This window comes from Melanotaenia boesemani, chromosome 7 (genome assembly GCF_017639745.1).
Source record: "Melanotaenia boesemani isolate fMelBoe1 chromosome 7, fMelBoe1.pri, whole genome shotgun sequence".
Taxonomy (NCBI): Eukaryota; Metazoa; Chordata; class Actinopteri; order Atheriniformes; family Melanotaeniidae; genus Melanotaenia; species Melanotaenia boesemani.
The window spans coordinates 14642492-14656395 of record NC_055688.1 but is presented as its reverse complement, the minus strand read 5'-3'; the positions used below and the strand labels follow the sequence as shown (position 1 = coordinate 14656395).

Genomic DNA, 13904 nt, shown 5'->3' with positions numbered 1-13904 from the left:
AATTAAAAAATGCAAATCTATCATTATCTAAAAATGTATCTAATACTTTTTCTTCCTTTTTTCTGCCCTATGGAATATTAAAAGTGCTCATAAATTAACAAAGTATACCATTAGAGTTAGAAAAACAAAGAATTTTATACCTTGCTTTCTATAAAGCATGCATTTTCCATATGACTGTTAGCAGTGCTGGAGGCTTGTGAGTGATGGCTCAGCTAAGGGATGCTTGTCTGGTCTCACCCGTCCTGAACCATCATTTCTTGTGTCTATGTTTATTCAAGGAAAATATCCCGTGATATGAATGTCGCTTACACACTGGTCCAGAATTTTTGGAGATAAAGGAAGTCACTCAGTTTTCAGTAGGCAGATGCTACACAGTTTAAAAGGGACACAAAACTACTGTAAAATGACACCTTGGCTGAGTCATAAAAAGTACAACTGAATTGAACAGTTTAAAATTTAGAAATGAGATTATCATCTACGTTCATGTATGTCACATTTGTGGTTCCTCATTTAGCTAGAATTGTTGATTGCATGCTTATGTAAAGCATTCATGACTGGATGTTTAACAGTGTGGTATTAGGTTCAGGGTAAATGTATAAACCGTTGATCTTTGTGTGGAAAGGTGAAATAGTCAAATGCTGGATGTAATGAGGAGATGAATGGGACACATCTGCCAAATGATTCAAACTACAGTATATTTAACATAGAGCTCACAGCTGCTTTGCTGCTTTGTAAATGATTTCCTGACCCATGATTGATACTTTACTGAAGTTGAGAACCTTACATTTCCAATAACAGCCAGTCTTCTGAAAACCGCTACCTCAGAAGCCTGTTATTATAAAAAAAAAAAAACATATATACCCGACATTTTGGCCTTCCCCATCTACAACCAATTAGGGATACTGGAGATGTCATCTGGATGGGGCACATATAATCCCCTGCCTCTTGCCCTCAATCAGTCGCTGCTCAAAGACTCAGCTCAGTTATAAATGACCTCAGGATGAGATCAATTCCCAGGCTGCATGTTGAAATTTATAGTCAGTTGCCAGTTGCAGGAGATGGATGTTTCCTGACATGAGGGCCCTATAAAGCCTGCAGACACTTTTTTTTGTGGTTTTAGTACTTGAACTGCAAGTAAAATATTGGATGATTAAAACATTTCTTCTACTATATTCTGCATGATTGAAGTTTCAAACATAAAGTGTTGTAACAGTGCAGTTTTTTTCCATCACACATCCTATCCTGCTTTAGAATAAAATATTATCTGTATTCCTAAAATGACTCCATGACATAATTCCTACTCAAGAACATCTATTTTTTCTTGCAGCAAGGTACAACCCAAGTTTTCATTGTCTGGTTGTGACAGTTCAATACAGGAATAGTGAACAGTGATGGAAAAGATGGGTGGAAACTGTAAGATCCCTTGCCTTTGTCCGTGTTGTTGCTGCTGTTTACAGCAACTCCATAAAAAGCTTTTGTTCTTGGTGATAAACTCTGCACGTGGAGACAATGCAGAAGTTATAATGTACCAATTAAAACAAAAAAAAAACTCAGAAAACACACAAAAATCCCATTTTGAATTTAAAGTGTTGCAGCAGATACTGCAATATCATCCAGTTAGAGATTCTTATATTATTTTCAGCCAGTTAAGACTAACAAAGCTAGATAGCTATTCTGATAAGGTCCTCTGCCATTACAAATAAATTAAAATGGGAAATCTCTTCAGTGATTGATCTACTCCATAGTGTGTTATGTTTAGATTAAATCTTATCATTCTAATCCAGAAGAAGAGCAGAAACAGTTTTCTGTTGCTTTCAACATTAGGTTAGATTTTTATAACTCTAAAGATCAGCCTTGATGAAATGCTTAAAGACAATGCTATGGACTGAAATTACTTTTTTAAAGACCTAAGCAGAGTTCATTGTACAGTGTACATTTTCAGTTGTTTCCAACCCCTTTTAAATTCTTTTAAACCGCACCATAACTTGTTACCCTGTATTTTGAGTGACTGGCAAAAATGCTGCTTTCACCATTGATAGTTTTGATAAAAAAAAATGTAGATGGTAATGAAACCTGATATAATTTTTTGGTGATTGTAAATTTATCACCCAAAAATGTCATTTACAGCAATTATTTAAGAGAATCTTACAAAAGCAAATGTGTAATAATCTGAAAAAACAGAGTATATTTAAATAATTTAAATGCTGTATTCTTTAGTGGTTGTTTGTCTGTAAAGTCTTGAATGGACTCATCATGAATGTTATATTTAAATATGGATCTATTCCCCATTCAGTTGTCAGCTTTAATTTTAATTGTGGTCTTAACTAGTAGTTTTTATTCGTTATTCTAATAAAAATTTTATAGAATACTCAAGACCACAAACAAAGTGAATGCTTTATTTTCAGGGATTGGAAGTGCTATCACTCCCACCCTTCCTGCATTGGTGCATTGATGGGCTTAATGGATCTTTATTAAAAGATGTGGTTCATATGGGTCATATCACCTTGTAGAAAGCATACGTGGCTATCTAGGTGCGAAAAATACTAATTATGTTGTGACAATATTAACTGATGGCAGGAACAATCTCTTAGTATGGTGGTATCTTAGACACTGAACAAACCTAAAAGATTTTTTAAACTTAATTTTCTTTTTAAATCGTGACTGTAACACAATGGCAACATGTTGTATTGGCAGAAAAATGCCATGGACAAACTTTACCTCAGTGAAGCACTGCACCAAGGATCATTAAGTTCTTAGTGTTATTTGTATGAAGATATAGAATCATCTATTCAATGGGATGTTAAGACCTTCACATTTTTAGAGGTTAGTGCTTTAATTTGTGAGGAGAAATAGTAAAGTTGTCTTAACTGTGTTTGAAAGATGACTCATTAGCAGAGGAGGCAGAAAAAAATCTGCCTTTAGCTTTGGTTAGAGAAAGTCCTGAAAAGATTTATTTTTTATTTTGTAGCACTGTAACCAGATGATGAAGTATCCGCACTATTATGTCTGCACACTGACAGTAACATATTTCGATACGCTTACCTCTAAAGCTATTTGAAACAGTGCAGCTTTGAAAACAATACACAAAGATGTCACCATGATTCTACAGTCCAGCTTGAGGCTGATTTAGTTCCACAGACAGGCAGGCATTTAGGGGAGGGGCATGCAGTTGAAGACTGGAAGTGTCAAGTGCTGGATTCTAGTGATAAACATCCACACAAACATAATAAGAGCTAGACCAACTGCCCATGCTGTGTCACATCTTGTGCCAGTGCAATGAGGTTTCCTCTGCAAAGCAACACAGCATCTACCAAGGAAGGCAGGCTGTTTAATATTATAAAAACCACACTGGGAGCCGGCGGGCTTATGCAGTAGCATCTGGCTTCACCACAGATGCCTGCCAGGGTGCACATTAGATCAGAATAATTGGCCAAGACGGCAGTGTGAGATGGACAAATGAGAACCTCCTCCTGGGTGACCTGATGGCCAAAGGGAGTATGAACAACACTGCTCAGTATCTGAGTGCAATGAGGAGTAGGTGAGTTTTTAAGGAGCACTTACTGTGGAGTTTACAGGTAATACTTGTACAATAACATGCAGAGTACTAATTACAAAGTGTCAAAAATAGCAATTTAGGTCCTCAAAATCAGTTTAATGAATATTCTGTATTTTTTTCTGAGAAACATAATTCAGTTGTCTGGCTTACGCTGTTCTGAACAGTTAAGATGATAAAATGAGGTGTGCTGCATGAGCCAAGCTGAAACATTCACTAGCAAACTGACTATGAAAGAAATGCTGAAGAAGTTATTTTAAATGATCAATAAACACACACACACACACACACACACACATATATATATATATATATACTGTACATATATGCCAGAGAGGCACTATGAGAATTAAAGCTAGTGGATGGTTAACACAGATTATTATTGATGGGTTTTACATTTTATACAGATTATTGTACATAATAAAATTGAATAATCACACTGTGTTAAACTTTTATCTGCAGGTTTTGTTTTGGCAGCACATTGCAATAAGCACGACGTTGCCCTCTGTACTCAGTGACTCTGCCAAGCCTCCACATCTTAGTCACCAATGTCACATCAAAAACAATTTCTACTTAATAACACAACAAATTTAATTTTAAGATGTTTCAAGATTATAGCAATTTGTAATAAAACTATAGCAATTTATAGCACCCACTTATAATAACTCCATAAAATGAAAGCATGGCTATATTTAAAAGTGCTTTAAGTGGTTTATTTAATTTACTGGACCAAATAAAGCAGGTTTGATTTAACGGGGAATCAAATTGTGGTACAATACTGACGTGTCAGCAAAATTTACAGTCACTTCAGAACTGTGTTTCCATACTTGGATCTAAAGTTTTAAACTCTTATAAGTCTAATCACTCATTCCAAAACAATGCCATGTACAAAAATCTGAATGAACATAGTTTGAAAAGATGAGTAAATCTGTCCTCTGTATGAATCTGTTTTTCATCAGCACAATTAAATAATTCTTTGTTAGGTTCTTCTCCTTTTTCTGGCTTCTAGCTCTCCCCCTCTCCATAAAATGAACCATTTTGACTAGCTCTTGACTAGCAATATTTTTAATTTCACCTGACTTTTTAACATGCTTGATATGATCCAAATTTATTTCATAGTTTCAACTTTGCAGCTCTCATTAAACATAATAATCCTTGCAACCAAACACTGGAATCTACTATAAGTATTTGTTAGCAAGTATCTGAAGATTCATGTGGTTTTTAACCTGTGGTCTGAAGATCACAGGAGCTGAATAATGTTTCATTGCACAAAAGTATTTAAAATGACATGTACAGTCTGTACATGCTTAAAACTACAATGAGACTATCAAGTGTGTCAAACGCATTTCTTACTGTTGTAGATATCTTCTCTTTGCTTTTCTTCCCATTTACCAGTTCAGAGTACTTCAAACTCAGATAGAAATGGAAAAATTTATTTTTGATGTTCAGTACTACGAAATACACAAACAGATGTTGCAAAAGTAGAGATAAATAAGTTTTGTGTACAGAAAATTCAAAATGTCCATAAAGAAATGGCAATGTAAAAATGACAACAAAGGGAAATGCAGGCTGAAACTACTGTACAGCAACAAATGTAGCAAACAAAGCATGTTGGGCCTTAATTCCCTTTAATTAAACAAATAAATATTTAATATGAACAATCATGTTGCAAAAATAGCTTGACACTAGGCATTCCTGAAGCAAGCAAATTTGATATTACTGCGATCAAATGGAAGACCTGTTTCTTAACAATGACTGACTTATTCATCATGTGCAACTTCTTCTCCTTGAGGATCTTTGGTATAAAAAAAGCACAATGATACAGAAAATAAGTGTAAATAAAACATTTACAAATAATGCAGTCTCGTGCAGCTGCATTTTGCCACAGATTAAATCTGGCACAAAAACAAGGTGAAAGAAAAACTACTCATAAAAATCACCTTTTTTTTGCCTGGATGGTAATAATAGGAGGGCTGAGAGTGTAAGGCAGGGAAAGAAAAATACTTGTACAAAAGAGCTCCCATATTCCATCACACTTTCAGCCCACACTAAACTTAAAAAAAAAAAAAAAAAGACAAGGGAAGAGGAAGCGAAAATGCCTCAGTGTTCTTATCTCAGAGGAGTTGAACAAAATAGTCTTCAGAGCTCATAGGTCATAGTCCACATCTGCTCTAGTGAGTTTGTGTCTCTATAAAATGTAGTCAGAGCACAGTATTGGTATTCCACAGCGGCCACATCCATTCAAAAGATTTATTAGATTCCAATCTGTTCTGCTTCATCCAATTAGTGAAAGGACAACAGGATAAGGGGAGAATCTTGTTAGCTCCCAGTGGAAGTGGATGAGGTACAGAACAGCAGCAGGGGTTCATTTCTTATGTCTTGTGTGCCTCTGTTGGAAGAGATTACGCATGTTTGAGGTCAGTCCCAGTCATCTTTACACACACAGGCACACTCTTCATGGTGCTCCAGGGGCACATCAGTCAAGGACTTCTGCAGGCCTTTCCCACCACTTCGATGCCTCAGCAGCAGAACCTGTGGAGAAAAAGCATGCATTTGTTAGTACCAGACTTCTAAAAGTTCATTTATAACATGCTTCAAGTGAAGGCTTATTCAGAGATTGTGCAATAAAAGTGCCTTGATTCTATTAGACTCTTAAATTTCTTAGCATGGCATTGTCAGACAAATAACAAGATGAAAAAAATGTACAAATGTGTTCCATAAATTTAGATTTTGCGAACGTATTATGCAACAGGGGCAGATCGATATGCTCCTTGATGCAACAAGAGGCCCTCAGCCAAGCAATGAGACATGTGAAATAGTTGATTGAAATGTCTTAACAGTTCCCCTCTGTACAGCCATTATATATGGTGAACAGTTATTATTGGCTGGTTTGATTCAAAAGGACTACTTTTTGAGCAGGAGCAGCGCTAGTCATTCAGCCAAAGCAAATTAAATATGAGCTTTCAAATCTGCTTGGTTCCCAAGTGAAGTATTTTAGCCTTTGAATTCTTCAAGTCATATGGATGACTGGCATTATATTTTACCTGAAGCTAAATATGCCTTAAAATCTAATTATTGAAGTATATTTACTTATATATATCTCATATTTAGAGAGCCTTACTGAAACAGTAGATAGAAAAACAGTTTGTAAAACTGGCCCAAGTTTTTTCTTTTTGTTTGCATAGGTGGACATGAGACATTTTGTAATACTGTCTCTAGCTGGAGTCTTTAGCAGTTTAAAAGGTGAAAAAGTCAATGTTTAGGGGCTAGATATCATGTGCATGGTCATAATAACCCAGGCACATACATCCCCCCCCCCTCCCCCCCTCCCCCAAAAAAAAGCATGTTTTTCTCCACTTAACCATGATATTTTTAATGCCTAATCCTTACCAAATAGTTTTAATGCATAATGTGTAACTCCACAACCAAATCCTTTTTAAGGATCTGAATGTAGACGTGGTCAACTGTTAAATTTATGATTACCTCGTGGTATTTCTTTGTGACCCTGGCAGGAATGCATTGGCAATCATAGCAGCGGTGAGAGCAGCACGCACAGTTTCCACCACAGCGTTTCACAAGGAGACAGCTAGGCCAGAAAATGACGTCTGTCCTTTTCAGTTCTTCACGTAATGACACAGAGAAGTTACGCGGCGTGCAGCTGTACAGTCGAACTTCTTCCCTCAGCAGATTGAGATCAGCTCCTCCTTTAAGATGAAAAAAAACGTTATTACGTAAATCACTGTCTTAATATTTTTCTTGTCTTTAAGACTGTTATGCTAAATTGTCAATGACCTTTTTTTAAGAAGAAGAAGAAAAAAAAGTATCCAAAAATGGTCTACCTCTAGCCTTCTTATTATGGATGAATGATTTCCCCAGCACATGCCACGTAGGTTTGTACAGCTCCTCCATGTCCACTTGCCATCGCTCAGGTTCTAGGTATTTCATGACCTCCTCCATAGTGCTCAACCCTGCCACAGCTTCTGAGAGATCTTCGATGCCTTGTAGGGATGGAGGGAGAACTGCAGGGACCTCTGGCTCTGAAACACTCTGAAAAAAAATTTAAAAAAAATAAAATAATGAACAGAAGGGTCATTTATATAGTAATTAATACAAGTTACAGCAGAAAAATTTGGTGATTATAGATTTTTTCTTTTTAATCGAGTCCCAAACCTAATACATATATCAGGGGTGCCCAGGTACGGTCCTCGAGATCTACTATCCTGTAACTTCCACTGTGGTGGAAAAGGTACTGCTTTGGGTTGCTGAGTTTGCTCTTATGAAATCATATCAAATGGTATTTGAAAATGTTGTAATGTCTGACAATTAGACTTGTTATGCTCACTATGAAATCAACCAAGGAATTGTTTGCAAAGAAGGAATGGTCATCAGATGGATCTGTCACAGCCCAAATTAGCTTAATTAGATATTGGATTATACAGTGTATATAAACTCAGCTCTATGGCTGGCCCCAGTGGGTAAGGCCTACCCATTCACAAATCATGCACTCCCATTCAGGAAATAGCTTTTTAATTTTAATTTGTATACTTCTGAACATAATTTCCAATTGGCTATATTATAGCGATACCAAATTATCGTCACTAGAATCCGTTCCTGTGTTTGTTCTTTCTGTGCTGAGAAAACTGATCTATCGAGATATTTGAAAATTGGGTGTGTGTGTAATAAAAGCATGTCAACATGGGCGTATTAAGTTCTCTAAGTTATCACCATATTTGGAGTAAAGTCATTGGCTCGTTTTAATAAACGATACCTTGTGACAACAGACATATGAAAATGGTTCAACAATAACATGAAGAAAGGAAAATCTGTCAGGTGTCATGTTGCAGTAATCAACCACTTTCAGCAGCTTGGATAATTCCAGCAATGTGATGAGAGAAGATAGCAAGATAGCACAGAACCACAGCGACTAGCCTACAGGTGTGCATCCCACCTCATTCTTACTAAGTGCAGTAAGTCGTAATTACGTTTTACTGACAGTATTTTAGTATGCTAGGTTCTTGTCTGCTACAGATGTTCCTTAATGCTGTACAGAGTTGAAGAACAATATTATATCTCTATATCTCTAAAATGAATTCATAGAGTACCTGTACAAATTAGTTACTAAGCGTTCCTTCTATAAAAGTTTGTTGAGGGGTAAAAGCATGATGGAAACATCTGCGCAGAACATCTGTGATGAAAAGTTATACAAGCATTGCATGCAGTGCATATGGTGCTGAACATATGTCACATGTCCTAACTGATGTCAGCCTTAGACTGCCATTTAATTATAAGCTTAGATTATTGGTTGAGATTACTAGACTGACTTTGCTAGTCATGAATGAAAGGTTACATTTTCTCATTTATCTGTTGTGTCACAGCTCTGGAGCAAATTTCAGTGTTGGCAATTTTTTTTTAATAGTAGAGGAAAATACTTTCATGGTATTCTATGGCTATATGGGTCACATATTGAATCATTAATCTAGATTTTGGCCTTTTAGAAATTCAAACTTCACTTGATAAATGGAGCCTGTCCACAGCGATTAGATGCCTGACCTGTTACTGATGCCGGTACTGAATGGATATGATATCAGCCCTTCAACTACCTATTTTACTGTTTGGTAGAGGGTATTTTTTCGGTAAATATAATGAATTAGTTAAAGAAATTGTAGAAATAAACTTGCCTGATGCATCTATACCACTTGGTTTACTTTTGGTAATTTATAAAGCATTTTGTTATTTTAAAATAAATATCAACATATTGCAGATCGTCTTCTAACATTATAGTGTCCCTCAGGGGAAATATGCATATATTTTTTACATATTTAACTAATTCAAGGTCAAGTTGCTGTCAAGTCAATTCTATTACTGGTTTCTACAACCATCTGGGCAATAGGCTGCAAACATGTGCACATTAAAGCACCCTCACCAGATCTGTTTCCTTAACCACAAGAATATCACTCCATATATGTCCAAGTCACCTGCAACTACCAGAACCACCAGCTGAATGTGTTCTTTAGTAATTAAAATTTACTTTAACACTGGCTTTTTATAACGATAGGCTTTATCAGGTGATTACGTTTATACCCTGGAGACCTGGTTAAAAATGCCACTGACCAATTTTCAGACTCACATGGAGGTTTTATTTCATTACTTCTCTATCCATGCAGTCTTGACCTTTTCTTCTTTAACATTAACGGGTTTAATATAAAACATAAATGTGGTGTTAAAAATACATATCTGATAGATTTTTTAATAAGAAACATTGATAGTAAATTGTTCTTTTATGTCTGGTTCTTTTTGGAAAACACCACATATGATCAAAGATGTTTTGATTTCATAGTAGTGTAGTTACCGATTTTCTTTTTGTTTTGTTGCATTGCCATATCTTTGGCCTAGCAAAAATTCTGATTTGCCAACTTGTGAATGGCAATTTTCAAAAAACATAGATAAATAAAAACAAAGCTCATGACTCCAGTAAGGCGCAACACATTGGTATGTGTTCTTTGTTCTGTAGAGCTATAGCTGTCTCCATGTTCTAAAGTTGCAAGGCCAGCGTGAATTAATGACAGAAATTTTATTAAGCTGTCAGTTGTGATTACATTTCTGACACGTCCTCTGCTCACTTTGCATACCAACATGTTCCTATAGCTGGGGTTGGTGACATTATTATTTGTTTCAAGCTCTCAACTCCTCAGGCTACAGCTTGCAGTCACAGAGAAGATTGATAACTGGGTTGTTGGTCCCCCCCACGCACAACAGAACAGGCTAATCTGTTAAACCTTTCAGTGTTGTGACGCTGCGTTTGTCCAACATGTCAGCTTGCTGGTTTCTCTAATCTTATGTGACTGACAGGTAGAAGGCAACATTGTGACACTTACAAAAAAGAAAAGAAAAAAAGCTTGTGAAGCAGCTGCTGGCAGCTGGATTTTTAAGTCGAGGGAGAGGTAGAAATATTTGAAAAGAAGAAAGTGATTCCAGGAATCCAAATCTTCCTTTGATGAATTACATGGGAGAATTAGAAAGGAGTTCAGTGGGAAAAGGTGGATGAAGTTTTTTTCCTTTTGTTTAACACTGAGGATTTGTGGTTTATTTATTATGAAATATTTTCATATACATATGACATATGCAAACATAGATTAAAATACAATATATAAGGAAAACCCTGAGTTTATTGAATTTAGACAATCTTGAAAATCAGCATTCTGTATGACCATCTTTATTTTACATAAACTTTATTATAAGTCTTTAGGAACATTTCTCCAGGCTTCTTTAATGACTTTCCAAAGCTCTTCTTTGGATGTTGGCTGCCTTTTGATCCTTTCTCTGTCAAGATGATCCCACACTGCTTCAGCAATGTTGAGGTCTGGGATCTGGGGAATATTCATCTCTTCATAAAGACTGGTTGAAACAGATTTTCATTCCAGATCTTATCTTATTTGATGCACCTTTGTATTTTCTCCCTGTTTCCCTGCCTTAACAGGAGCTTATTGACAATCTCCCTTCCACTGAGGCCATTTCTAATGAGGCTTTGGTCAAATGGTCAACTGCAGGTTTAGGGGTGGCCAACGTCGGTCCTCAAGAGCCACAATCCTGCAGGTTTTCCATGCATCCCTGCACCAACACACCTGACTCAAATTAAGTGGATCCAACAGCCTATAAGGTTGTGTCGGTGGAGGGGTGCATGGAAAACCTGCAGGATTGTGGCTCTCGAGGACTGACATTGGCCACCCCTGGTTTAGACAAATCAGTGGGGTCCTCTTTCAAGTGTTTGCTAGATTGTTTTCCTATTTTACATGCTAAGCATCATTTGACACACCACTTTCAGATATTGTTTGTTTGCTGTACATAGATGTTTTTGCTCTGCCACTTCTTCTGTCTTCCACTTGTCCAGTTTCTACACTTACATACCACCATGCTAAGATATGCCAAGCTTGTAGCTAAAGGCTCTTTTGGAATCACCCTGTTGGTGCACAAACACTATTTCATGTTTCTGTATTGTCTTTGGCATTTTTCCTAAATACAACCACTGAAATGGGAACCAATTATATGTCTAAGGACATGATTAATAACAATTTAGGAAGAAAAGGAGGCTCCATGGAAACCAAATGTAAGGAAATGAGGTGTGGATCAAGCTTTTGCACAGTACTGTATGCACTGATTTAATCAGATTATAAAAATAAACCTGTTTCAACATGTTTTGTGTGCATAATCTACTGTGGTACCAACAAACCACTAGAAGGGGTAGCAGAGATAAAAATGAATATTTTACTTTTAATTGGGTTTGATATAAAAGTAATAAAAATTACAAAGTGTGCAAAAGTTTTCATAGAAGAAGAGCAAATAAGATTAATTGACAGCATAAGCATGATTAATATACTCAAAGCCAAGTCCCTTTGGCATAGACATAAAAATAAGAAACCAGTAGTGTGACATGGCTGCACCACAGGCAGCAAAAATACAGCTGACGCACAGCTGTGTTCATGCCACACATTTGACTCATACTAATGAGGTTGCTTTTATACCCACAAAAAATATCTTTGGTTTATTTGGCACCAACTGAGATAAACAGACACTAATGTAAAAGGGATATTTATGGGAAAATGACCAGTCATGTGGCACCGCTGGCAGCAATGAAACTGAGCTGCATTTCCAGACGACAGAGGTAAGTTGTGATTCTTATTAATTGAGCCTTGGCGGTGGCAGACAGCGTTGACTGGAAAACATTAACAGCTTGTGAATGTCGATGGTGCAATGCTCCCCCAATTAGCAACACTCTACAAACTCAACTTCAGATGGAAAAGCCAAGCAATCTTTTAGAGGCACGTCAAGATGGTATAAATATAGCTACAAGGAGCACATGAAAGGGCCCATTTGAGAAACTCACAAACATATAAGTGAACCATCATAATGTCTGGCAGAAATAAACCTGAAGCACCGGCAGTGTGATACAATAATAAATATATAAACAATAGAAAGGTTCAGTTTGGGAGAAATGCACAAGTTCCATATGAACATTAAAGATTGAAACGACTCTGCTCTGAGCACATTGAAAATCAGGATGCTGAGCTGACTTAACTTGTTAATATGGCAGATGTATCTTGACCCACGGAGCAGGCAGATCATTTCAGGTCCTGGATGTTTTTCATCTTATATCAGAACTGCCATTCACTCTTACCAAAAGCTGACATGACAAGCAACCTGAAGGGGAAGTCTTAGATCATCAGATGCACTAAAATCAAAGAGGATTAGATTTCTCATCTGTGTCATTTAAATTTTTATTAAAATTTTTATTTATATATTTTGTATAAAATATATAAAAATGTATAAATACTAAATAACATTCAAAGTGTACTTTTACATTTAATAATAACAACAACAACAATAATAATAATAAAAATAATAATAATAATTGTATTAAGGTTTTTTTTTTTTTACATGTGGGCAATAAAGGTTGAAATCAAGTCCAAACTGATGCATATGGGGTCATTTTTGACTAAACTACATCTTTTCTGGCAGTGGTATATCATATATTTAAGGCTCAAAATGTCAAAATTGCTATTTATGAGCCTATGAAGTCATTTAAAATCTTAAATCTTAAATCTGCTGCAGTAAAACGTTAGGTATTAAACTAATCTCAGCTTGAATCAAAATGAAATCTATCCTGGATATCTTACTAAGATGGCTTTTTTATTTTTTTTAATATAAACCATTTGTACTACTTGGATAGTTTGCAACTTAGTGTGAAGAGCCAGATGAGAATTAGCACTTCAAAGTCTAAAGCCACAATCCTCAGTTGGAAAAGGGTGAATTGCCCACTCAGAATGAGGCTCTGCCTCAAGTGGAGCAGATTAAAGTATCTTTGGGTTTTGTTGGCAAGTGAGAGTAAAATAAAGCAGCGGATTAACCTGTAGAAAGGGGTAACGTCTAGGAAGAGACTGCGTGGAAAAGAGTCAGTTAGTTGGTTTGGCTAACTGTTCAGGATGCTGTCTGGACACCCCCCAACGAAGATGATGTTCTACCAGAAGAAATCCTCGGAGCAAACCCTGAAGATATACCTCTCCGCTGGCTTGATGCACTTTCACTAAGCTCAATAAAAATGTGAGATTCTGAGTAAAATGCAGACTGTGGATTCCTCTCTCCTCAAACCAAACATCTGTGATGTGTAATTTTGAACATTTTTATAAAAACTGGCATGTTAGATAATAAAAATAAACAAGATCATTGTGTAAGATTGAAATCATGTTCTGTGGTTACGTTTATGTGTTGCTTTCAAGGGAGCACTAGATTTGTAAAATGTTGAATATATTTTTATTGACACAATTAAAATTGAACAGCTTATGAGCCACAACTGTCT

The 13904-nt window shown here is 36.3% G+C and overlaps 1 protein-coding gene across 1 annotated transcript in view; it reads right to left on the bottom strand.

Moving 5' to 3' along the window:
* Positions 1-4973: 4973 nt before the first annotated feature.
* Positions 4974-13904, bottom strand: part of pdgfc (platelet derived growth factor c) — a 64126-nt gene continuing 55195 nt past the window's right edge. Inside the window, exons 4-6 of the mRNA XM_041990936.1 lie at positions 7393-7600; positions 7037-7257; positions 4974-6085 (exon numbers count right to left, since the gene is read on the bottom strand). Coding sequence (XP_041846870.1) covers positions 5972-6085; positions 7037-7257; positions 7393-7600 — 543 coding nt within the window. The 3' untranslated portion in view covers positions 4974-5971. The remainder of the gene's footprint in view (positions 6086-7036; positions 7258-7392; positions 7601-13904) is intronic.